The following is a 27,732-nucleotide window of genomic DNA, read 5'->3' on the forward strand; positions in this document are numbered from 1 at the left end:
TTAGGTGAAAGGGCACGTCCCTGCCATATAACCTTTCCAATTTCCAACCAGCAGTATCCCCTTGTTCTGTTCAAATGACTCTCTCTTGATACGTGTACACGTTCCACATGAGTGTAATTGTTCTGGAATTCCCGTTCTTTGTAACGTTGTGCGTAATTTGTTATGATCCACACAGCCTAATGTCTTTCCATAGCCCGTAAAACACGGGTAAGCATCTTTCCGGTATTCTCTAGTTTCAGCCAAGATCCATCTGACATCAACGATATCCCTCGTTCCACATCCTTTTCTGAATCCCTTGTTCCACATCTTCTGCTGAATCCAGCATGAGTTTCTGCCAATTCCCTGTTGATGTACGACTGTTGTCATTTTTTAATTATCTTGAACAAAATTTTGCCCAGGATATGATACTACTGATACTGTTTGGTATTACCTTTTTTTGGAATGGGCACAATTATGGTTCTCTGCCAGTCAGCTGGCCAGGTACCTATCTTCTAAATTTGACATAGGCGAGTAAGCGCTTCCAGCATTGCATCATTTGTTAAAGTATCTCAGTTGGTAGTCCCTCAGTTCGTTTGTCTCCAGTGCCTTCAATGCAGCTTGAACTTCTTTCAGTACCAGTGGTTCTTGATCATATGCTGTCTTCCAAAGTGGTTGGCTGTCAACCACTTTTTGATACAGTGACCGCATAGTCCTTCCATCTTTTGATGCTTTCTGAGTCATTCCATTTTTTTTTTGCCCATAGAATTCTTTAGTAATGCAATTTGAGGCTTGAATTTTTTTTTTTCTTAATTTTTTTCAGCTTGAGAAATGCCAGTCGTGTTCTTCCCTTTTCTAACCCTTGGTATTTGCGCATTTCGTCATAATACTATACCTTTTCTCCACAAGCCACCCTTTGAAATCTTCAGTTCAGCTCTTTTACGTCATCATTTCTTCTATTCGCTTTAGCTACTCTGTGCTTTTGAGCAAGTTTCAGAGTCTATCCTGACATCCATTTTGGTCTTTTCCTTCTTTCTTATGTTGCTAGTGCTGTGCTGGAAGATGAGCCCCCTAGGTTGGAACGTACTCAAAATACGACTGGGGAAGATGGAGATGGAGTAACACCTCCAGGAAATCCATTAGTAATCGGAACATGGGATGTACAAGGAATGAATGGAAGAAAACTGGAAGTCGTCAAAAATGAAATGGAACATACAAACATCGATATTCTAGGCGTTAGTGAGGTAGAATGGGCTGGAGCTGGCCGTTTTGAATCTGGCAATCATGTAGTCTACTATTCTGGGTATGACACATTGAAGAGGAATGGTGTTGCATTCGTCATCAAAAAGAGCATTTCGAGGTCTGTCCTAAATTACAAAGCTGTCAGTGATAGGTTAATATCCATACGTCTACAAGGAAGACCAGTTAATACGACTGTTATTCAAATTTATGCACCAACCACTGATGCCAAAGATGAAGAAATTGAAGATTTCTACAAACTGCTGCAGTCTGAAATTGATCAAACGTACAAGAAAGATGCATTAGTAATCACTGGTAACTGGAATGCGAAAGTTGGAGACAAAGAAGAGAAACCAGTAGCTGGGAACTGCGGCCTTGGTGATAGAAACGAAGCTGGAGATCGCATGATTGAATTCTGCAAGTTCAATGACTTATACATTGGAAATACTTTTTTTCAACAACATAAGCGACGACTATACACATACGCATCTCCAGATGGACTAAACAGGGATCAAATCGCCTACTTTTGTGTAAAAAGACGATGGAAATGCTTAATGTCGTTAGTCAGGACAAGGCCAGGGGCCAGGTGTGGAACAGATCATCGCTTGCTCCTGTGCAGGTTTCGGTTAATGTTAAAGAAAATCAGAGCAAATCTGCAAGGGCCAAAGTATAGCCCTGAACGCACCCCACCTGAATTGACACCATCTCAAGAGTACTTTGGCGCTCTGAACACTAATGAGTGAAGACTGGAAGAGTTGTGGGAAGACACCAAGGGCACCATACACACGTGAAGAAAGTGAAAGATCATTTAAAAGACAAAGAAGGAAAAGGACATGGAACTTTTTAAAGTAGTAGAATTTTTAGCTTTTAATAGTTGGAGGGGGTTGTGGGAGGGAGAAAGGGCACAACGGTTTAGAGGACACTGAGCCATCTGTTATTGGTGATGGGAAAATTTGGGAACAGATAAGATACGGGTGATGTTTGAACAACATAATGTAATTCATTGAACTGTACATGCCAGGGTTGTTGAAATGGTGGATGTTTTGTTACATATGCTTAAACCACAATAAATTTTTTTAAATTTTCAGCTTGAATTTTTTAGACTCTTACATGAATTCTGATTTCATTGAGTACGTTCCTTTGTGTGTGGTGTCTATCAGAGAGTTGGATTATATGGCTGAAGGGGTTTTCCTTTTCTCCCCCCCAGAATCACTTCATTTTATCATGAAAAAGTTTCCTCTAAAATTACTGAAGTAAGATATCATTAGAAGAATGCCTCAGGGGTTTAGTTCAGAGTTTTTGAGTTTGCTTATTAAATCTATAAAGATTTTGATCTTTTTGCCTCTAGCTGTTGAGGGTTTATCTGTGTTCACCAAACTCATGAGATTGTCACGAATAAGTGTTTTTCAATGGGATGTGCATCTTTCATAGCGTCCTGAATACCAGGTCCATTGCCATCGAGTCAATTCTGACTCAAAGCGACCCAGAGGACAGAGTAGAACTGCCCCATGGGGTTTCCAAGGTATACCTGGTAGATTCAAACTGTCACCTTTCTGATTAGCAGCCAAACTCTTAACCACTACACCCCAGGGTTTCTGTGGCCTGAACCTGAATAGGAGTCGTTTTTGTTCACCACGGCACTAAAAAAGCTAAAGTCATTCTAAAATTTGGGGGTGAGCAAGGAATCAAAGTGAGCAGAGGTCACAAATTGGTGACTGACTTAGCTAAATCTGTCCCCAGATGGTTTTGTCTGGCCTTTAAAATATCTTAAAAATTTGAATTCTAACCTTTAAAGTTTAGGATATGTGTCAAAAATAACCAGATTGTCTTTCTAATCTCATGACCAACAGGTCATATGTGTCCCACTTAGGTTTTCTGCCTCGAGTTTTTGTTGGGAAGCTACTTTCCCACTAACAGTATGTGCACTGTCAGGAGGGGACCTGAATAACTTTAGAAAGGAGGGTGTGCCACAAATCACCATTTTTACAGGGATATTGTATGAGCTGGTGCATCCTGTTAGGGACGTATGTGTCACATCAAACCTGCATGTAGGTCCACAGGGATGCAGCCCACCAACCCTGCCCCTGGAGTCTAGAGGGACAAACTCAATGATTGTGCATTCTGTTAATTAAAAAAAGTTATCAACAAAGAATTTAATTGAGCCATGAAAGGGTTAAATCTGAACTTTAGCATTGGGCTTATACTTTTAAATAAATTGAAATTCAGTCAAGTAGTATCACCTTTGGAAGGAGCAGACATACTTAACACAGTCTTTGCCAGGTTTAATTTCCTTGTGTAGCTAACTTTCCTCTCTCGTCTAGTCTCTATACATGTATTTGAATTTGTTACCCGTGGTCTAGGAAGATGTATAATAAACCAAGGAAGGGCAAGGTTTAGCTGTCTCTCTTTACAGTAATACTTTGTCATGGCTGTCAGGTTTAGGCGCCCTTTTCGAGATTCCGTATGTATATAACTGACTTTCTTCACACAGTGGTGGTAATAGAAGTAGCTAGTGTTTATCAAGTACTTAAAAATGCCAGGGAGTCCCTGGGTTGTGCAAACTGCTAACAAGATGGAGGCTTGAGTCCACCCAGAGGCATCCCAGAAGAGATAGTCCTGAAACCTACTTCTGAAAGATCAGCCATTGAAAACCCTATGGAACACAGTTCTACTGTGACACACGTGGTCACCCTGAGTCAGAATCTATCAGAGGACAACAGGTAATATATGCCACGCACGGTTGTTAATGCTTTAAATGAACTCTAATTCATTTAATCTTCAAAACCTCTGAGGTATAGATACTGTTATTTGGAGACACAGATTGAGTAACTTGCCTCAGTATGCATAGCTAGTAAATGGTAGAGCCAGGATTTAAACTTAGTGTTCTGACTTCAAGTTTATGTTCGTTAACTGCTGAACTATCTTTGAAAATAGACCCTAGTCGTTTTCAATTTGGTTATCCGTATAGCAACAGACAATTTCTTGGGGTAACTGTTCTTAGTCTTTAAATTATTTATTTTTTGTGATCTCTAGCACATCACTGGAACACCTGTGTGCTGACTACTTGTTTTCTAGGTTTGAAAAGCTCTCTGTTTTTTTACTGCCTATTTTGTATAGGTAGGAATTGCTAGAAGTTCCAGTTCAGCATGTAGGTCGGCTTTACAAATGAGATAACTTGTTCAGTACCTAATACTGGGAGGTAATTAAAACAGAGAACATTGGACTTTACATCTCACATCTAAACCACTTTGTATCCTGTTTTTATATGGCCTACAAACTAAGATTTTTTTTTTTTTAAGTTGTGCTTTAGGTGAGAGGTTACAGCTCAAGTTAATTTCTCATTCAAAAATTTATACATATGTATTTTGTGACATTGATTGCAATCCCTGCAATGTGACAGTGTGCTTTCCTTTTCCACCCTGAGTTCCCTGTGTCCATTTGCCCAGTCTAAGAATTTTTTTTTAATTGTTTAAAAAAAAAACGCAACAGACTATACGTTGCTGCGCAAAGTCTAAGATATTTAATGTGAGTTCTTAATAGGAAAAGTTTGCAGAACTCTGGAGAGGTAGTTGCCCAGTCTCTGGTCCCAGTAGATCTGTTCTTAGCCATAGAAGTAATGGCCCCATAACATAATTACTTGAATGTTGTGGCACTAGGGAAGATATAAAGACTTCCTGGTGGTGTGCCACTAAGGAAGGACTTGGAGAAAGGGAGTTGAACCATAAAAGGATTTAATTGCCAAGTTGTGATGTGTCATTGGCAGGCTAAAAAGCAGTATGTATTGGTGACTTGTGTACAGTGAAGTTCAGGATTGATTTTATGTGCTGGTTACATTAGCCACTGATCTCTTAAACTGGCCAGAAGTTCGTTCGTGTTCACCAAGTCATATGAATACTCTGTGACCATGTAGTGACTCCCTGCTGTTGCCTCCTAAAGCAAAATACTTGATCTTAAAATCTTCTAGAATAGAGAACCAGTATATTCACCTTTTGTTTTCCAAGGACCTGGGTGGCAGTTGGTAAGTTTTCTACTTTCAGTCTCAGTCCGTAGAAACATCTACGATCCAGCCCACCTAAGGCAGAATAGTAGAAAATGTGAGAAATAAGAATGTATCTGTCAGGGTGTTTAATATAGGAAATGAAAAGATAAGTGGGGGTTTGTGATCTTGCGGCACCTGCTGGACCTGGAAATTGTCCTGGTGCCTGGATGCTTAGGTCGTGGATCATACAGAAGCTAAATCCTGGATATAAAAACATCTACAGGATTATAATCCGTGCAGCTAGGCAAATTACGTGTTATAACGGCATGGTGTGGTGATCGGGAACAAGATGATAGAAGGAACCCAATCCCTGCCGTCAGAATCAATCCTGATTCATAGCAACCCTATAGGATAGAGTAGAACTGCCCCCATCTTTTTGCCAGAGTGGCTGGTGTGTTCAGACCACTGACATCTTGGTTAGCATCTGAGTGCTTAACTACTGTGCCACCAGGGCTCCTAGATAATAGGGTAAGAGCATTTAATTATCAATAGGTAAATTTATATATGGTAAGCATGTCAGACAATACTGTAGATTGGCTAAACATTCTGCCTTATGAAATTTTACAATATGTTTTATGTGTATACAGGTAAAGATTAGTTGTGCTTTAGGGGTGGGAGGGCAGTCAGACATGATGAACCTGCTGGAGTAGTCCTTAAATTTGAATGCATTGGGCTATGAAAAACGGTGAAACTTAACAGATAGTTTTTTAGGATGTGCTAAGTAAGCATTTAAAGTTTTAGGCAAGCTGTAATTAAGTCTTTGAATTGTTAGGAAGTTTCTTTGGGAGAGGGAATTACCTTTTTTTATCACTTTTTTAAGAATCTAATTCATGCAAAATGGGCCTTTTCATATCCCTATTCCTAGCCCAGCCTTGATGGACTTCAGGACGGACCCTCCTAGCAATTTGACTCCCCTACCACCCAACATGTTTTAGGGGAAAAGTATGGTAAATATATAGATAACAGAACAATCGTCACTTGCACAGTTCAGTGACATAAGCTTATGTTCATCATGTTCAACTATCACCATTCAGGATTTTTCCATCACCCTTAACAGAAAGCAGCTCATTGTCCCCTGAGTGAAATGTATCCCTTTCCGTCTCCCTTCTCCCCGCCCCTAGTAATAAACTTTGATTTCTATACACTTACTTAGTCTAGTTTTTTCATATATGTAGGATCATACAACATTTGACCTTTTGTGACTGACGTTTCACTCAGCATCATTTTTCAAGGTTTGTTCATGTAGTATGTATTAGGACTTCATTTCTCTTTATGGTTGAGTAGGTTGTGTTGTATGTATGTAACACGTGTTTGTTTATCCATTAATCTGTTGACGGATGGACATACAGGCTGTTCATACCTTTGCTATTATGAAGAGTGCTGCAGTGAACATGGGTGTACAAGTACCTGTTCCTGCCTTTCTTCCTTTTAGGTACATACCTAGGAGTGGAATTGTTGGGTCATGGTAGTTCTGGAGTCCTTGAGTGGCCTGCATGGTTAAGGGCTAGACTGCTAACTGAAAGGTTGGTGCTTCAGACACACTCAGAGGCTCCTTGGGAGGAAGGCCTGCTGCTGCTGCTCTGCTTCCGAAAGGCCACAGCCTTGGAAAACCCTATTGAGTAGTTCTCTGCTGCTCACATTAGATCACCATGAGCCGGGATTAACTCTACAGCAACTAACAATACCGATAACGTGGTAATTCTGTTCAACGTTTTGAGGAACTGCAAGACTGTTCCCACCAGCAGTGGATGAAGGAAGGTTCCAATTTCAAGCACTTTGACTTTTGCTCCCTGTCTTTATGGTTAGACAGGTAGGTATAGTTTATGAAATGTTACTGTCTAGTGCTACCAAGTTGATTCCAACTCTTGGCAACTCCACATTTTACAGAGTAGAAGTGCTCCTTAAGTTTTTTTGTTGTTGTTTTTAAACGCTTTAATCTTTATACAAGCAGGGCACCAGGCGTTTTCTTCTGTGGTGCTGCAATGGCCAGCTTTTCAGCTAGTAGTTAAGCGTGTAACCATTGCATCACCTAGAGACTCCAGTTTATGACATAAAACATAGTGGCAGTTAATTCCCCCTCCCCCTGCAATGCTCAGAAACCCACCATGCCCGTGACTTGGGAAAAATCAAGCATATGACAAAGCATCTTTTTGTATATTTTTGTTTGAGTTTTTTCTATAAGTGAATAACAATTTGGCATCAGGTAATATTTACATTCTGACTAATTTTAAGATCTGTATCCTGGATAGATAATTATTGGAATTTAGAGCTGGCTATATGTTTGTACATTGTGCTATGTTAGGGACTTTTGAAGAGGCTGATCTTCCTATTTCTTTACATCTCTGCAAGATTGCTTCCCTTTTAGCCTTCTCCTGACTTAAAATGATGTCACCTTTTTTGCTTCAGCCACTTGGTGTCTGTAATTTTTTTTATTTTTTGGAAGTCAGAACTGTCCGTATTTGCTTAATAAAAATGAAGACAGTACTGTACTTCTAAGTAGGAGCCCTGGTGGAGTAATGGTTAAGTGTTTTGCTGCTAACCAGAGGTTAGTTCAAACCCACCCAATGAACAGCTCCACTGGCGAAAAACCTGGTGATCTGCTTCTGCAAATATCACAACCAAGAAATCCGTGTAGGGTACTTCTGCTCTGCCACATGGAGTCACTGTGAGTTGGAAACCACTCAACAAGCACCCACCAACAACGCTTACTTCTAAATAGGTGCCAGAACCTGTGATGTGTAATTTTCATTAAAAATCTCCGGTGCTAAATATTGCCCTTGTCGGTGACAAAAGTAGTAGAAGAATACAGTGAAAAGAGTACACACTTGACTGCAGGAGATTTGGAAAAGGGCTGAACTGTGACGTATAGGATGATGGTGTTAGGTGCCGTCAAGTTGGTTCTGACACATAATAATGTACAACAGAACGAAACACTGCCTGGTCTGTGCCATCCTCACGTGTATTGTTGCAGCCAGTCTGTCGATCCGTGTTGTTGAGGATCTTCCCCTCTTTCGCTGAGCCTTTACCAAGTATGATGTCCTCCATCTGATAACGTGTCCAAAGTACATGAGATGAAGCCTCACCATCCTGACTTCCAAAGAGCATGTCTTAATTATCTAATGCTACTGTAACAGAAATGCCACAAGTGGATGGCTTTAACAAACAAATTTATTCTTTCAAGGGCTGGGAGGCTAGAAGTCTTAATTTAGGGTACCAGCTCCAGGGGGAAGGCTTTCTCTCTCTGTTGGCCCTGGTAGAAGGAAAAAACAGTTGATCCTGACTCATGGCAACCCTTTAGGATAGGGTAGAATTGCTCCATAGGGTTTCCAAGGAGCAGCTGATAGATTGAAACAGCTGACCTTTTGGTTAGCAGCCAAGCTTGTTAACCACTGCACCACCAGGATACCGTAACATTGTGGAGGTTAGGATTTACAACACACAGATCACAAATTGGAGGATAACCAACCACATAATACTAGGAATCATAACCTAGCCAAGCTGACACACGTTTTTGGGGACACACTTCAAACTGTAACAAAGCATTCTGGCTGTATTTCTTCAGAGACAGATTTGTTCGTTCTTCCGGCATTCCGTGGTATATTAAAAAAAAAAACTTGTGCTGTCAAGTCGATTCCAACTCATAGCGAACCTATGGGACAGTAGAACTGTCCCATAGGGTTTCCAAGGAGTGACTGGTGGGTTCGAACTGCCAGCCTTTTGGTTAGTGGCCCTAGCACTTAACCATTAGGCAACCAGGCTCCACAGAAACCAAACCCGTTGTCATTGAGTCAATTCCGACTCATAGTGACCCTGTAGAATAGAGTAGAGCTGCCCCATAGAGTTCCCAAGGAGCAGCTGGTGGATTTGAACTGCCACCCTTTTGGCTAGCAGACAACCCTTAACCACTACACCGCCAAGACTCCCTGTTGGAATATTCTAGATCTGTGCTGTCCAATATAATAGTCATTAGCAACGGGTGGAGCTGTTGAGCCCTTGCAATGTGGCTAGTGCTACTGAGGGGATTGAATTTTTCATTTTAAAACTGATACTCAGTTCAGTTTATGTTCTCTGAGTGTAAGACGCACATAAGGTTTTGAGGATTTAGTATGAAAAAAGAAATGTAAAATATTTCAGTTTTTTATGTTGGTTATACATGTTAAAATGATAGTATTTTGGGTTAAATTGTACTATTAAAATTAATTTGACCTGTTTTTACTTTTTTTAATATGGTTACTAGAAAACAAACTTACGTATTTAGCCTGCGTTATATTTCTATTAGAAGAGACCTGGTGGCACAATAAGTACTCTGCTGCAAACTGAGAGGTTGGTGGTTCAAACCCATCCAGTGGCTGTTTGGAAGAAAGAGCTGGCAATCTGTTTCCGTAAAGATTACAGCCTAGAAAACCCTATGGAGCAGTTCTGGTTTATAACTGCTCTATTGGAAATAGACCCGAAGGTGCCCGACAGCGGCATATTTCTGTTGGGCAGCAGTATTCTCAATAGAGGGCTGCAAGTGAAATAAATGTTCCAAGTGGCAGCAGTATGAATGGGCTTAGGTTTGAATTTTGTGTACCCTTGGGAGAGAGAGCTCAGTTAAGCCTTTCATTTTCTATAACAGCCAATTAACACATACCCATTCGTAAATGAGGTGGGAGCCCAAAGGCTCCACTATGACAGCAAGCCTCTGGAAGGAAAGGTGGGCATGATGTGATCATTCATGCATATTCATTGATTCATACATGCCCATTGATTAAGGCTCCAGTAAATGTTATAAGAGACCTTGGAGCTTCTTGGGAGGGGATTCCTGGAGTGACAAGAACATCCATGTGCTGGAGAGCATAGCACATCCCTGGGGATGGTGGAAATCTGCTGTAACCGCTCCCAGATTTTGCCTGTTTGTATCTCTGCTTGTATCTTTTGTGGTTATAATAAATGGGTAACTCTAAGTATAGGTAATAGTCTCCATGAATTGTGGGAGCCATTATGGAGAATTAACAAACCCACAGTCAGCAATGAGCCAGCAGCAGCTGGTAGGACAGGGTTCTAACTTGCAAAGACCCCAGCTCTGGATGGCTGGTCTGAAGTGCATACCTGGATCAGGGTGGCTAGAGATGGGAGTCTGACTTAACTCCGGGTGGTTAGGGTCAGAGAAAGGAAATGGCATGAAAATGGTGACGAGGATTGGAGATGTGGCAAGGTGAAACCTGGGTCCACTTCCAAATGGGAATTGAATTTATGGTGACCCTTGCTGCTCAGTGATAAAGGTGAGATTTGCCCACCTTGCCCCTGTAAGTAGCTTCACAGTGTGAATCCATTAAGTTAAAAAAAAAAAAAAAAGTTGAATGGCGATAACTGGCAGATGATTTCCAGGTACTTTTCTAAGCACTTTGAGTATAAATTCATTTAGTCCTTGCAGAAAATAGGTGAGTGCTGTTATCCCCATTTTACAGATAAGGAAACAAGGTTATGTAATTAATAGTAGGATAGCCACAGGAGCAACTGTTAAGCACTCAGCTGCTATCCAGAAGGTTGGCAGTTTTAATGTATTCAAGCACCTCTGCAGGAGAAAGACCTGGTGATCTGTTCCTGTAAAGATTACAGCCTAGAAAACCTATGGGGCAATTCTACTCTTGTCACATGGGGTTACTATGAAACTGAATCGATTCAAGGGCACCTAACAGCAACAAAGCGGGATAGCCGGGATTTGAACCTAGGCTCTTTGGCTCCGGTAACAGAACTCTTAACCTCTGTGCTCTCTACTGCCTCTCACCTCTCTCTCTCTTTTAAACTGCAAATGGAAATTAAGACACTAATTTCTTATACCACAGAAGAGTTAGAGGTACCCCAAGGGCACATCAGCCTTTTCTCTTCCATAGAATTCTCTTAGCAAGATTAGGTATGACTTAACATACATAATATCCAGGTATATAAGATGACATAATATGCATAAAATCACATTTGATAATTCAGCAACTGCATTGGATTGAATGGTGGCCTTCTAGATTGAAATCCTTGAGGATAGGACCACATCTTATATCTGGCACTTAGCACAATGCCTAGCTAGTTAGCACAGTAGTCAACTTTATTAAAGGAATGAATGGTGCCTTTGGACCTCGTATCCTTCTTTCTAGGTTCAGTGGTTTGTGGAGTATTAGAAGAAAAACTAAATAAGATAGAATAAAACAAAGGAATAAATAAAAAGTGACAGTCATAATTTTACTTGAACGAGATTTAATATTCTTAGTACAGTTTTTAATCACTCAGCATCAGTATACCTGCACTGCATTCTTTGCTTCCACTAGCTTGTAAATTTCATATGGGTATGAAATATTTTTTATGAAATAACTGATTTTGCATATCATGTATCCCCAGACTGTAAAAGTGAATGTCAACTTCCATTTTTCCTCACTGTAAGCACTACTTCAGTTTCCTAGTTTGTAGAATGGGAAATTAATAATAGTACCTACTTTAGGATTATGAATATTGAGTGATGATGGTATTTAAAGCCTTTGGCACAGTATCTGGAAGTCAGTAATGTTATGTGTCAGTCTACTTTTTCTCATTTTGCAGGTGAAGAAAAAGACCTAGTGAAGAGAAGAAAGGTTACACAGCTTTAACGCTAGAATGAACACTGAAATTCAGATTTCCTATTAGCAGTCCCTTGAATTTGAGTAGTCATTTAGCAGGTTGCAAATTACCAGTTGCCTCAGTTGATTCCAACCCTCGGCAACCCCATGTGTGTCAGAGTAGAGCTATCTGTGCTCTACAGGATTCTCAGTGGCTGATTTTTCAGAAGTAGATTGCCAGGCCTTTTTTCTGAGGCTTCTCTGAGTGGACTTGAATCTCCAGCCTTTGGGTTAACAGCCAAGCATGTTAACCATTTTGCACCACGTAGGGAACCCCAAGTGTCAAATACTGCATTATTGTCTAAGCCACAGTATTGTTTCCTCGCTAAAATTGCATTCTTTGAGCTGTCAGTGTCTTCCTGAAATCCAGATACACTTCGGCCATGATATGATATAAGCTGGTTTAGTGTCAGCAAAGTATGTGAGTACTTTGTTGTCTGGCAGGACTTTATTAGTGAACTGGTGTTGGTTTCCACATATCTGTATACCCACAAGACATATGTCTAAACCGTTCCTTGGGGATGACATTATGCTGTGTGTATTACCTACCTCGCACAGTTTTTAAAAAGATTGTCCTGACTAGATCGGTGGTTGGGTTAAATTTTCTAATATTCTTTTTACAGCCTTGAAGTAAAATTTATAGATAACTCTTTATTTCTTTTTATTGCAATGTGTAACGTTCTCAATATTAAATGTCTGTACTACATTTGATCAACTGATCGGTGCCACCAGAAATATTGACTTAGATATGAGCAGGATTATCATTGGCAATGAAAAATCCCTTTCTATTAGAGTTGCATTTTTAGCAAATGTAATACTAAAACATTGCAGAAATATTAGATTCCAGGCTCAGATAATAATAAATAAGCTTATTTTGTTGCGTGGAAGTTGAGAAGGATGTAACTTTTTATATAGTCATCTTCCCAAGCCTGATTTTCTATTCCCTACCACCGCCCTCCCGTTAAATGCAAATAGACTCTCCTATCTTTGAAACAACTTTAAATGCCCAGTGCGGGGCGGAGGGTGGGGGGTGGCAGTATTGCCCATATTGAGAGTTGTTACTCTAGACTTCACACACCTTTCCTATGCTCTGCCAGTTCTTCATTGTACTTTTTAGAGCCATAGAGATAGAAATTGAATTATGTTGGAGATAAGACCTAATTAGTAATAGCTTTAATCTGTTCATGTGATACTTTGTGGAACTATTTGACAGATGGACATGGTCACCATCTATCAATTTCCTGGGTATTCCTAATATTCATCTAGCTTAAAAGGTCAGTTTTCAGTCACTTGATGTGAGTAGTTTAGTAGCATTTGCAGTATTCCTGATTTTTTTTTCTCTTAATTTCAATATTTAGTATGCTCTTGTTCACATAAATGAAGGGTATCCTTACATTAACGGTAATCCAACCTAGAGCTTTCAGGTCAGAATTGAAGGAAGTTAATTTTGTGTGGATTCTTTTGTGCATACATTGCTCTGTATATCCACAAGGAGCCAGCAGTCAAATGAGCCAGGCAAGCAGGTTCACTCTAGTCTTTGTTGCCTCTGTTATTAAATACTTGAGCTATTGTTGGGCCTTTTCTATTCTGACCTACTGAAAAAGGGATGGGCAGGGAAAGGTCATTAAAGATCTACAAATCTTTTTCTCCTCCAGTGCTTCTTGCTGGTAGTGTCATCACCTTAATCCCAATCTCAAAATATTCTCCACTTCCACTGCTTACCTTTAAATTGCACACAAAGTTTTTCCCATTTTCTTTCTAGACATGTACCTCATACACGGCCTCTTAGCTCAGGTCTCCACTAATCCTGGTGTGAGCTTCTGGAATAACCTTTGTAACTAAATGTTCTTAATATCAGCTAAATTTTATCATCTGATAGTCTTATGTCACATTCCTCGAGTTGCAATATTGAAGGATTCTATGAGCAAAAAATTGAACAACGCAGGAAGCATAAAAAGATGGAAGGGAAACAGAGTTACTGTACCAAAAAGAATTGGTTGACATTCAGCCATTTTAGGGGCAAGTGATCAAGAACTGAAGGAAGAAGTCCAAGCTTCACTTGAAGGCATTGGCAAAAAACCAGGCTTCAGGAATTGATGGAATACCAATTGAGATGTTTCAACAAACAGGTGCAACGCTGGGGGTGCTCACTTGTCTATGCCAAGAAATTTGGAAGACAGCTACCTGACTAGTGGACTGGAAGAGATCCTTACACGTGCCTGTTCCAAAGAAAGGTTGATCCAGCAGCATGAGGGAATTATTGAACAATATTGTTAGTATCTCACACAAGTAAAATTATGTTGAAGATCATTCAGAAATGCAAACTGGATTCAGAAGAGAATGTGAAATGAGGGATATCATTGTTGATGTCAGATGGATCCTGGCTGAAAGTGGAGAATACCAGAAAGATGTTTACATGTGTTTTATGGACTATGCAAAGGCATTTGACTGTGTGGATCATAACAAATTACTGGTAACATTGTGAAGAATGAGAATTCCAGAATAATTGTGCTCATGTGGAACCTGTACGTAGACCAAGAGGCAGTCATTCGAACAGAATGAAGGGATACTAGACCAAAACCCACTGCAGTGGTTTAAAATCAGGAAAGGTGTGAGTCAGGGTTGTATCCTTTCACCGTCTATATGCTGAACAAATAATCTGAGAAGCCATGCTAAATGGAGAAGAATGCGGCATCAGAATTGGATGAAGTCTCATTAACAACCTGTGATACGCAGATGACACAACCTTGCTTGCTGAAAGTGAAGAGGACTTGAAGCACTTAAAGAGACTACAGTCTTCAGAGTAGATGACACTTCATCATAAAAAAAAAAATCCTCACAACTGGACCAAAAAGCAACATCATCATAAACGGAGAAAATATTGAAGTTGTCAAGAATTTCTTTCCGCTTGGATCCACAATCAGTGTTCATAGAAGCAGCAGTCAGGAAGTCAAAGAAAGTAGGGCATATCTGTTGCAAAAGACCTTTAAAGTGTTACAAAGCAAAGATGTTGCTCTAAGGACTAAGGTGTGCCTGATTCAAGCCATAGTGTTTTCAAGTGACTCATATGCATGTGAAAGCTGGACAGTGAATATGGAAGACCAAAGAAGAATTGATGTGTTTGAATTACGGCATTGGCAAAGAACATTGAATATACCATGAACTGCCAGAAGAAGGAACAAATCTGTCTTGAAAGAAGTACAGCTAGAATGTTCCTTAGAAGCGAGAATGTGAGATCTTGTCTCGTGTACTTTGGGCATGTTATTAGGAGGGACCAGTCCCTGGAGAAGGACATCATGCTTCGTAAAGTAGTTGTCATCTGATAATCTTATGTCACATTCCTCCAGTTAAAAGCCTGTGCCAACTCTTCCACCTATAGGCTGATTTGAACCTATTTTCTCCCACACGAGCATTTTCCCTGTGCTCCAGCCAGTCTGAACTAAGCTTTTATTGAATTTGCTCTTTTTACCTATCTGGACATCTTTCTCCTTTAAGCCTTAGGACAAATATTGCCTTCCTTAACAACTACTGTTAAAGTCCTGAAATGTTTGTTTAGCAGTTGTTTGACTAGACTAGTGATTGATACAAAATGGCATCTACTTAATAGGAAGTGAAAGAGGGTTGTGTGTACTATTAAAAACAGTCATTTTCACCTCCTTAGTTATTTAGTACAATGCTTGGCACAAAAGCGGTATGAATATTGGTAATGTGCATTTTTGTACTTAATTGTGGTCATTTTTGTGACCTTGAGGAAAGTTGGGAAGTAAAAATGATTGAGGGTGAAGTAGAAAGGGAGGAAAATAGTAATTAATAAAAGGAAACATCTGTTTTTCTTTCTGCTAATAATCTTGCACTAGAGCTAAGGGTACACAAATAGTTAAGCGCTCAACTACTAGCTGAAAAGTTGGTGGTTCACACCCACCTGAGATGCCTCAGAAGATGGGCCTGGCAATGTACTTCTCAAAGGTCACAGCCTTGAAAGAAAACCCCGTGGAGCAGTTCTTTGTACACGTGGGGTCACCACGTGTCCAGATTGACTCGATGAGATGAAAGCTAACGACAGAGGTAAGGGTGGGTGTGCTAGAACACTATAAATGTTTAATAGGTTAAGGAGTGGCAGAGTATGTGTTAATTATTCCTCTTCTCTTAGTAATGGCTTGCCTGGGTTGCATTGTGATTTCTCAGACTTCTTATTTATCCCTGGTCAGTGAGGCTCCTACTTTTTGTAACTGTTTAAAGTAGGAATCATGGTTGCTTACTAGCTCTTTTTTTTTCTTTCTTTCTTTTACTGTCTCTCATAGCTGATTGGCAGCCAGAAAGTGTCTGGAACAGTTATAGGAAAAATTGGGGAAATGCACAAAGGACTAGAGGTATTCTTAGTCTTTGGCAACATGAAATGTTTCCAGTTTCTAACTTGTTCATCTTGGTTCTGTCTTGCAGGAATGACACCAAGGAAGACGTATTTGTACACCAGGTGAGTGCTTGTATAGATACTTAAGCTTCTGGCTTGGCTTATACTTCCGGCTCAGGGCTTGTGAGAAGAAAAGGGTGTATGTCTTTTTTAACTACTCTTTGCAGAAGGTTGTAAGTCTAACCACCAGTTTTATAGTTCCTTCAGCAAGAATAGTAGTAGCATGCTTAAATGTGTACATTGACACATTGTTTTCATGATTCACTAATTATAATAGGTGTTTCAGGTTGGCATTTGTTAATAGCTGTAGCTTTTATTTTTAGTGTTGAAGCTGCTGTACTCTGCACTAAATTTTCAAACCTAATTTCAGGTGAAAAAATAACCTCCACGAAGCTAAATTTGAACTAATAATGTTGCTGTAAATGTGTAAACTGGTAATAGGACAAATCATGATAATCATGGGGAAAATAGGGCAAAACTTCAGGGCATAATAATTTGAAACAGAATCTAGAAAACTGGCAAAGTCAGCATAGAAAAACCAGTTGCCATTGCATTGATTCTGACTCATGACGAGTGTGTCAGAGTAGAACTGTGCTCCATAGGGTTTTCAATGGCTGATTTTTCTAAACTAGATCACCAGGCCATTCTTCTGAGGTGGACTCAAACTTCCAATCTTTCGGTTACAGCCGAGCGCATTAATAATGCACCACCCAGGAACCCCAAAGTCAACATAGGTCCTTCTATTTATTTTAAAGCAGTTGAAATTGTAGGACAGTTTCAGAGAGCTTTGGCTGGCTTAGAATATTTAGAAATTCTTGTTAAGTGAAAAGGCAATGTGGCAAAGTTTGTAATTACCAGGGGTGGATTACCCAATAAGCAAGGTACGCATGGGGCTTAATTGTGTTTACTAATCTGTAGGGCACGGTTTCACCTTTGATGTGAAAAAACGACAGAGGTAAGGGTGGGGTGTGAAGTGGTGCACTACAGATTAGTAAGTAAACACAAGTCCCATGAATACCTTGCTTACTGGGTAATCTGCCCATGGTGATAACTCATTAAATAATTTTTAGATTGCCTTCCATTATTTTGGAAGAAAAAACTATATAGGATCAGTGCTACATGCTGAACTTTATCCTCAACTACCATTTGAGGAAAACATTTTGAAAAGTGTTGAAGCATTAAGGAACTAAGATTATTGTTTAAAAGTAAGCCATTCCTAAAATGACTTAATGTAAAACTTAAGTACGTCGTAGGCTCCATTGGACTTATGCATCCTTACAGATAGGAAATGGATAGAAAAAACACGTTTTATATGTGTACTGGTATACTATGCAGGTATTTTTTTTCCACTAAGACTACTGAAATATCTACTTGTATTAAAAATTACTCTGTTTAAGTGAGGGAGCGGGCTGACTCATTCGGGGCAGAGTAAATGAGAGTATGTAGTAAGGTGTATATAGGCTTATGTGTGACAGACTGACTTGGTTTATAAACTTTCACTTAAAGCACTATAAAAATTATTTTTTAAAAAAATTGCTCTGTTTAAAAAAAAACTTTTAATGCATTTTTATACTGTAACCCAGAAATCAAAAGACCTATGGTCACTTCCCACACACACCTCTGTTTAGGCAGGTATGAGTTTGGAAGGCACCATGCTTCTTAGGAAGACTGTCTTAGGTTGGTGCTTTGTTAGCTCTCTGGAGTATGCCAGCATTCAGTAACAGTCAAGAGAAAAGCCAGGCCAATTACTAGTACATCCAAAACCGTATCAGATAATGACAAAGATCAAATGTGTAAGTATGAAAGCATTTAAATTCTAACTGTAAATGCTCAGAGAAAAGGTTATTTTAAAACAACTGTTTATTTTATGAAAGTGGTATTCATTCTTCTTCTGGTAAAGATGACTTCCCTCTTGCATGTTCAAAGGGATGTGCAGGTTTCAGAACAAGACCACAAAGCTTGTCAATGTTTGCTTCCTTTCAGCAACTATCAAGCGTTTGAGTTTGGGGAAATTGAAAATGTTGGCTAAAATTAAGAGTTTTAGAATTTTAATTATTCGTACTTAACGCTATCCACTATGACTGCAGGTAATTGAGAGTTGGCTATATATGCAAAGATATGGAAACTGCGGGACAGTTTAGATGACAGATGAGATCACTTATTTGAACTTGTGTCACCCAGTTGTACTGATTCACAGGGTGTCACCAGTATGTTTTCCTCTTTATTTTGGAAGTGGTTTCGACATTTAGTTGTTTCTCAGGACTGTGTCTGGCTGCGCATGTTTTGGTGGTGTATCAAGGAGGCTATGGTGCTGGACAACTTAGCCTAATTGCCCTCAGATTTGTTGGTTGTCCTGCCTCCTCTAGAATGGAAATGCATGAGTGATCCTGTAAGAGATACCTCTGTGACATAGTAGAATGAGCATGGGATTTGGAGCCCCAAGAACTGGATTTAGTAAAGTCCCCACTCTGCCACTGACTAGCTGAGTGACTTTGAGCAAGTCACCTAACTTTTTAAAACCTGTTTTATTATCTGTTTAAAAAAAAAGAGTAATACCTCACATCATCTGTTCTAATGAAGACTGAGTAGGTAATGTGTGAAAGAAACTTTGTGAAACCATTACATAAAAATGTGAGGTGTTATTCTTCCCCTTTTACTTTTCCCAAACAGTCTGGAAAAGTATAACATGTGTAACATGAGATTTATCGTATTCTGGGGAGGTAGTAACCAGCTGCCCCATGCGGTCAGATAATATAAAATGTTGTATAGTTAATCATGTGCATTGCATTTCCATTGAAGCATTATCACAGGCTGGAAGAAATTTCAGTTGACATTTGTAATTGAATTTGATACAGTAACACGGGGACAAAAGTTGGTTTGGTCAACTTTGAAGCATGCAAAACCAAACTTGCCTGTCATCTAAACTGTCCCTGTGTAGGGCTCATGTCTACTTTTAAGTGCAGTCTTTGGGGAGTAGATGGATATCCTCTTTTTGTTCAAAGCCACATATAATGCTTTTGCAAAAAGCATTTTTTTAATGTATATACTGTTGTGTTTGTCTTGAGTATTAAACTACTTGTTTTAGTTTTGAAAATAGTGATAAAATGCTGGGGCCTTGTAAGAGTGAAGTATTTTGGTTGACATTGGGAATAGAATTGGTCCTGCTTTCCTTGACTCACTGACAGTCTGGTCTAATTTTAAGCTGATTTTAAGATAAGTGTATATCCAACCTAAAATAATATTGACTCTGGTACATATTAAATGAAAAACACGTTATTCTCCCCTATTAATCTATTTTTGGAATGTGATATTACTAGACTGCCATAAAGAAGAATAACCCCAGGAAGTACCTTCGCAGTGTAGGAGATGGAGAGACTGTGGAGTTTGATGTTGTTGAAGGAGAAAAGGTGAGGATGCTTTTTGTGTAAAGGTTTGACTTTAGTACAGAAATATTTTGGAGATCTCATCCATTTGGATGGTGGCTCTAATGTGGATGGATGGGTCAGGTGACCACGTGAACACAGGTGCATCAAGCCTAATGCACTGGCTGCAGTTAGAGGGCAATCTCTTCAGAATTGTGAGGAACAGATACTTAGTCATATCTGTGTACGCCTGGCCATGTTACACCTTTTTGTGTGTGTGTGAATCTTTGGGGGAGTATTCTGATTTCCTTTGTCACTATTAATATATAATGATTTTGTAGGGTGCAGAGGCAGCAAATGTTACAGGCCCTGGTGGAGTTCCAGTGCAAGGCAGTAAATATGCAGCAGACCGTAACCATTATAGACGTTATCCACGTCGTAGGGGTCCTCCACGAAATTACCAGCAGAATTACCAGAATAGTGAGAGTGGGGAAAAGAATGAGGGATCGGAGAGTGCTCCCGAAGGCCAGGCCCAACAGCGCCGGCCCTACCGCAGACGACGGTTCCCACCTTACTACATGCGGAGACCCTATGGGCGTCGACCACAGTATTCCAACCCTCCTGTGCAGGGAGAAGTGATGGAGGTAAGTTTCACCAAAAAGGATCAACAGCCATATCTTTCGATAGGCGTGTATGTCAGCTATTTTCTGAAGGCTCTCCCCTACATTGGGGCTGTGAATGCTGATATTTCCCTAAGAAATTAGGACAGAGTGATTCTTCTCATTATTTGTCTACGCTTTCAATGAGTGATGAGTGTCAACTGTGAAAGCTGGAAGATTACATTAAATAGATTAGAAGCAAATTTCTTTTGATCAAAAGATTAATCATATGGAAAGTACCTCTTCATTTCTAATAAGAACCAAAGAGATTAGTAATTTATAGTATAGTCGTAATTAATAGATGATTTGAACCTTTGTTTTGGGCTCTCTGTGTTCTTCTGTATTGTCTAGTTGGATTTTTACTCTTAACGTTACTGATACTGATCCAGTAGGCTTGATTTCTGTTGTCTTTTCAGGGTGCTGACAACCAGGGTGCAGGAGAACAAGGTAGACCAGTGAGACAGAATATGTATCGGGGTTATAGACCGCGATTTCGCAGGTATGGTCCACGTTAACCTGCTTGTATTAAAAATTCCTCAAGTGTATGTTACAGCTTAACAGTGGAAATCAGGAGCAGCGTGCATCTCCTGCGGTCTTCTTGAGTCATTTATCTGTTAATACTTCACATTCGCTTTTTTCAGATACTCAAGAGGTGAACTTGAATTTTCTTTGCTGACAACAGTTAAAAACAGCTTATATAGATGAGGTCTAGAAGCCCTGGTCGTGTAGTGGTTAAGTGCTACAGCTGCTAAGCAAAAGTTCGGCAGTTCTACTCTGCCCTGTAGGGTTGCTATGAGTCAGAATCGACTCAACGGCAGTGGGTACCTTATTACAGCTTTGTTTTGTTTTAAATGAGGTTACGGAATGTCAAATTTTCTGTTCAAGAACAGGTTAGAAAAATTCGTTTAAACTGCATGTTTTATCTTTTGGACCTGCTTCATTGGGAGGGAGAAGGTAAAGGTAACAATAATTTCAACATTAGGAGTATCTGTGGACTGCACCATAGCATAAGTAAAGAATCAACAAAGTAAATTTTGTTTTCTGAGGTGCCATAATTTTCCATTAATCGTTGCTCAACTTTTTAAACTTTTTTTTGTCACCCAGAGTTGCACAGTGAAATCGGTCCATTAAGAAATTTGCATTTTTGTACCCACTGAAGTATTTAGAGATAAGGGGGCATTATTTCGCAACTTAATCCAAAATGTTTCAGGAAAAGTACTAATCGAATGATACTGGTAAAATGTTCACATTTGAGGAGTCTGGGTAGAGGGCATATAGGAATTCTCTGTTGTGTTTAGCAACTTTTCAAAATAAAAAGTATTTCAAAATTAAAAAGTCAGTGTTTCAAAAAAAATTACAATTTCGGGAAAAGAAACCCGTCACAGACTAGCATAGAAACAACCAATCTCTGCCTACTGGGGCATGAGAGAATCCTTTTTAACATAATATGTTTAAATATTATTAAGGTGTAAAGCAGTTGGAGGAACGTGCCATGTTTAATATACATGCCTCAGTGCATTTCAAGGCAGTGTTCCCAGTTCCACAATGGCAGAATAGAATGGTGTAGCAGCTGTTTTTTTTTTTAAGGATCTCATACGAAAGCATTGAGTCTCCAGATCTGATTCCTAAAGCTGACATATAGGAGTCAAGATTCAAGTGGATACAGTAATAACTCTTCTTAACTGATGATCGCTTACATAGTAACGTTAACTGTAGATGCCCAAGTATATCTTGAGCTGAGTTTTAATTCATGAAAATGAACTGGGGTCCCAGCAGGTTCACCAATGACCGCTGGAAATTTCCACAAAAAATTAGGAAAGTAGCAGAGTCTGAGCACTTACAGTGTCTGTGGCCTTGAAATTGGAGCACACGAACGTATTATAAGCAACTGTAAGGCCTGCAAAGCCTAGAATATTTATCCTGACCCTTTACAGAAAAAGTATTAACACCACATTTAGGATGGATGATTTAACGTGGGTGGTGTATTTAAATGTACTCAGGCCATCCCTTTGCTTGCATTGAACTCTTTTGCAACTACATAATTGAGAATTAGTTGATAACTTTTGAGAGTCTGCTATATTAAACACTGTTCCATGTGTTGGTTATGGCAGTGAACAAAACATTCATCCTTCTTGGAGCCTACCTAGACAAAGAGGCAAAAAAACAAGAAAAATAAAGCTTATCGTCTTTCAAGCTTTTTTAGCAGTTTGGCTTTTACTCAGAGATGAATTGCCGTTGGAGGAATTTTTTGTAGAACGATAAACAAACAGAGTTGTTAAATAAGCAGTTGAATATATGAGTCAAGTGCAAGGGAAAGATCTGGACTAGGGATAAAAAGAAAAAATCAGCATATGAGCCTGTGGGGTAGTGTTTAAAATACCATGAGGTTGGATGAAATCGGCAAAGGAGTGAATACAATGAAGGTATGAGCCGTAGCACATCTCCACATTTAAATGTCAGATGAGAGGTCCCAGCAACTGAGGCCAGAGAGATTTAAAGGAAGAGAACGAAAATTTTGTCTGTTGTTGCTAATAGGTCAAATGATTTTTAAAATACGATGTGACCATTGGATTTAGCGATGAAGCATCAGTAGAGATTGATGAGTAGGGTCATGGCGTGGTGGGGGTGAAATCTTGATTGGCATGGATTCAAGAGCAAATTGAGAGACATTGCTGAGACAGAACGAAGTAGAACTTTCGCTGAAAAGGAGACAAACAGAGTGGCAGCAGTAGAAGGGGGCAATTGATTGCAGGAAAGTGGCTGGTAGAACTATTTTCTTGAGATAATAGAGTATGGTTTTGGCCATAAGTAGAAGGGATTGGCGTTTGCAAAGAACATGGATGCTTCTGGTTGATGGACATTTGGGTTGTTTCCAGTTTTGGGGTATTATGAATATAAATTATAATTTGTGTGCAAGTTTTTGTGTGGGCATACATTTTCAGTTCTCTTGGATATATATACTAGGAGAGGAATCATTGGGTCATTTGGTAATTCTACATTTAACCATTTGAGAAATTGACAAAACTGTTTCCCAAAGAATCTACACCATTTTACATTCCCACCAGCAACATATAAGGGTTTTAGTTTCTCCACATCTTTTTGTTATTGTCTGTCTTTAATTACAGCCATCCTAGTAGATGGGAAGTAGTATCTCATTGTGATTTTGATTTACATTTTCTTAATGACTAATGATTGCTTTTATTTTGTATGAAGGGGACAACTTTGTTTCTTTAGTTCTGATTGCTTGCGTTTTTTAGCAAGTGTTCGTCCCTTTCAATCTGTAAAAGTTAGTAGTACTTGGGTCTCAATTCTGGTTACTAGGAAGCCCGTTTAAAAGTAAAATCTTAACATGTTGATGACTTTGTGCCACTATTGGTTATTTCACAATTAACTTTATAATAGATATACAACGCACAAAAAGTTTTCTGATCCTTTAAAACCAGTGTTTAAGTACCTGTCTTCCAATTTAACTTCCATCTCCTTGTACAAAACCATCACACTCAGTTTGTGAAATACAGGAACCAAGTTTGCTTCTGTTGTTGGTGCTGAATTGCCTACAGAACACTTGATAGATAGAATGGTGACCAGATTTGAGATGAGTTGAGTGAACCAAATATTAACACTGGGGGGAATAGCTAAAGAAAGGTTTTATCATTGCAATTTTGCACAATGTCAATTCCAGGGGCCCTCCTCGCCAAAGACAGCCTAGAGAGGACGGCAATGAAGAGGATAAGGAAAATCAAGATGAGACCCAAGGTCAGCAGCCACCTCAACGTCGGTACCGCCGCAACTTCAATTACCGACGCAGACGCCCAGAAAACCCTAAACCACAAGATGGCAAAGAGACAAAAGCAGCCGATCCACCAGCTGAGAATTCGTCCGCTCCCGAGGCTGAGCAGGGCGGGGCTGAGTAAATGCCGGCTTACCATCTCTACCATCATCCGGGTAGGTAAAACCTACGTGGCCGTCTGGCTTTTGAGCATGGCATTCATAAGCTGAGTCCACCTCATTTTGTTAATACAAAAGATAAAACCTGTTCATCAGGTCAGGAACCTGTTTTAAAATTACCTAGATAACCCATTTTTGGAATGTTGAGTATCAGAGCCATACCTGGCTTTTTGCAGCCACCTCAGTTCTAACATCAGGAGGCTTGTTTTCACACTGTGTATCCAGAATATTGAAGCCTTTTGCAAACTTTTCTGAATGAATTATGTGATGTCACCAGTAAACTAAGGGAAATCTCACAAACCTTTTTTCTAAGAAGTGTATATGTCGTTTTTGTTATTTATACTCCACTTTCGAAAAGAAGTGAGGTAACTACTAGAATTGATAACCCAGATGGCGGTGGCTAATACCATCTACTTGAGGCAAGTGGCAGCCTTTACATCATATCTTACAATAGTTTGCGGTTTTTAATTATTTTGCTTTTGGGACAGACAGGAGCTTGTATGTTGTTCCTAAAATACAGGACTTAACTTCTAAGAAAATGTTGCTTGTGCCATATTTAAAATAACTAAGATAAATCATTCTAGTGGGTCAGGTAAAGATATATTTAGGCTCTTTTTATTTTAGTATAGCGTATTGGCTCACTTGTTGTTACCCTTAAACTCTAAAATTAAGGTGTATTTTGCATTTTGCTTTTTACTTAATACTGGAGGGGCATTAATTATCTGGCTCTGCAATTCTTTTCAACCAGTGGTACTTTTTTCTTTTCCCTATGCTATGTTCATGCATAAGGCCATCCAGAACCCACAGGTAACACAGTGATACCTGCCCCTGTTGTAAATCACTGTCTTGAGTTAAACCAAGATGAAATTTGCTTATGCCTTTCTATACTTAGCTAATGCGATGTGGAGCAATTCCGTATACTAAATGAAAATTGCAGTTAATTGTGCGAGATAATCTTTATTTTTCTTTTGTTACAGTTTAGTCATCCAACAAGAAGAATATGAAATTCCAGCAATAAAAAATGAACAAAAGATTGGAGCTGAAGACCTTAAGTGCTTGCTTTTTGCCCGTTGACCAGATTACTAGAACTATCTGCATTATCTATGCAGCATGGGGTTTTTATTATTTTTACCTAAAGACGTCTCTTTTTGGTAATGACAAACGTGTTTTTTAAAAAGCCTGGTTTTTCTCAATACACCTTTAAGGGTTTTTAAATTGTTTCATATCTGGTCAAGTTGAGATTTTTAAGAACCTCATTTTTAATTTGTAATAAAAGTTTACAACTTGATTTTTTCAAAAAAGTCAACAAACTGCAAGCACCTGTTAATAAAGGTCTTAAATAATTGTCTTTGTGTATATTTCTGGCTTGTTTTATTTTAGATTGTGTATGTCTTTAACTGGTTATAGGTGCTGCCACCACCTCTCTCCCCCTTCCTCCCCCCAGCTTAAACAGCCTGCAAATAGATGAGACTCACTGGTAATTTCTCAGGGAAATCTAATCTTTCATTGAGTGACGAACCTGGGCCTCATACTAAAAACCAGAATATTTTTACTCTGAATCTGGCCATTGTTTATTTAAAGAAAACTTTCGAGCTGTGAAAACTCTAGGTGGTTTTGTAAATATGTGCTTACCTGGTTTTGTTTTCACACTTTTTTCTTACCCTGTACATGGGAGTGTAATTCAGTGTCTTTGGAGGAAACATAACCTTGGGCAGATAAAAAATGTTACTTTTAAAAAGAGAACTGGAAGATAATTGAGTTTTCTAGCCCATACCTCTTTGTGTTTCACATTTAAGCCTATGGTAGGGTAATTATGTTTTCCAAACGGAAGATGGTTCAAGGAGTTTTTAACTGTTTCCTTAAGAGCAGTAACAGTCTTGGGAGCTAGTTAGCTTTGAAGTACAGGTAGTCCCCAACTTAGGACACATTGAAGTTACGGCAGACTGCACTTATGGCCACCTCCGTTTCGGTTTCTGTTGTTTACACCTGACGGTTAGTGTGTACTGCATCCTGTGTTGCAGCACATGATTAGCTGTTACCATTCTCAGATGTTCAGTGTTAAGATTTGTAGGCAATAATAATGAAAACCAGTAAAAATGAGGTATTTGACTTATGTCAGAACCAACTTACACAGAGTTGTCAGAATGAAACCCCATGATAAATCAGGGACTACCTGTACTCGAATTCTTAGTAGTTTTGGTATTTGAAATGAGACTGGAAATCTGGAATATATAATCACAATAACTCACTTCTAGAAGTACAAATAGGCAGAATTTTATCAGGTGCTTCAAATCAATTTATAACCAACTGGGTTTTGAAGACATTAGGCAAATAAATTGGCCTGCAGTTAAACATTGTGGTTGACCCTGGTCACCTGTGTAAAATGAAGTGTGGTGGTTTTGTTTCTTGCATACCTGTGACAAATCAGACAAATACTGGTATAAAAATTGCTTAGTGTCACCGCTTGAGTCTAAGTCGTGACAAATTGATCTACACTGTTGGTATATCTGCTTTTCACTTCTACACCTGTTAGCTAGTGTGGTGGAAAAGAGAACTTTAAGTTTTAATGTACTATTCTGTGACTGGGAGAGTGGATCCCAGTCCCCACCTGGTACTAGAGACTGACTCCAGAGATTAGGCAGAGAGCAGTTGAACGTGTTTTGCCAGTTTTTATCTAATCAGTGTCTGGCATTGCGGTGTGGCGGTAAGCCAATTTTCAACTCACAGCAACCGCGTGTGACAGAGTAGAACTGCCCCATAGGATTTTCTTGGCTATAATCTTTACAGAAGCAGACCTCTAGGTCTTTATCTTGAGGAGCCGTTGCGTGAGTTCAAATTGCCAACCTTTCAGTTAGCAGCCAGGTGCTTAACTGTTGCATCGCCAGGGTTCCGTTCCAGAAGTGTAGGGTATGCCAAATTAAAGGACAATAAAAACTTAGTGAATGCTTACTATGTTGAGGTATTATGCCAAGTGCATTCTTCTGTTTATAAGTCTATTGGGAAGATTCCATTGTATAGATGAAAATGAAGATATGAATTGTAACCAACCCAGGTTATATAGCACAGAGGCATGAGTTTTTAAACCTCTGATAAATTATACTCTGCCACCATACCTGTTTGAATTCAGGAATCATAGTAGGAAACGTCACTAGCTACATCATACATCTTTATTATTATACTGTATTTGTTGATCACGCCAAAATTACCTCATGGTTGATTCTGCAAGTGAAACTATTTAATGCCATGTTGCTCTGCTGGAAATGGTTGTCTTTGAACCAGCAGTGTGAGGTTTTTGTTTTCACTATAACTTCACCATATGTGAAATGGTAGCTTTATTTTGCATTCCTTTGTATGTTGGTGAAAGAATTTACCTGGGTGTTCAGTTTTGTGTCTCTTTTGTTAGGAGTGGTGAGTGGGAGGACATGCATGCTCTAGCGTAATCTAACTGGGTTGCTGCACTTAGTTCTTGTTG

At 39.3% G+C, this 27,732-nt stretch overlaps 1 protein-coding gene across 2 annotated transcripts in view; it reads left to right on the forward strand.

The window, feature by feature from the left end:
* The window catches only part of YBX1 (Y-box binding protein 1), a 30,413-nt gene extending 4,809 nt beyond the window's left edge, over positions 1 to 25,604 (forward strand). The window contains exons 3-8 of one of the 2 annotated variants that reach the window (XM_049878990.1): positions 16,321 to 16,354; positions 19,609 to 19,698; positions 19,995 to 20,297; positions 20,729 to 20,811; positions 23,995 to 24,257; positions 25,238 to 25,604. In XM_049878990.1, coding sequence (XP_049734947.1) covers positions 16,321 to 16,354; positions 19,609 to 19,698; positions 19,995 to 20,297; positions 20,729 to 20,811; positions 23,995 to 24,226 — 742 coding nt within the window. In that variant the 3' untranslated portion in view covers positions 24,227 to 24,257; positions 25,238 to 25,604. The other variant, XM_049878989.1, reaches the window with a different exon arrangement.
* Positions 25,605 to 27,732: the final 2,128 nt, after the last annotated feature.

This window comes from Elephas maximus, chromosome 3 (genome assembly GCF_024166365.1).
Source record: "Elephas maximus indicus isolate mEleMax1 chromosome 3, mEleMax1 primary haplotype, whole genome shotgun sequence".
In the NCBI taxonomy this organism is placed as follows: domain Eukaryota; kingdom Metazoa; phylum Chordata; class Mammalia; order Proboscidea; family Elephantidae; genus Elephas; species Elephas maximus.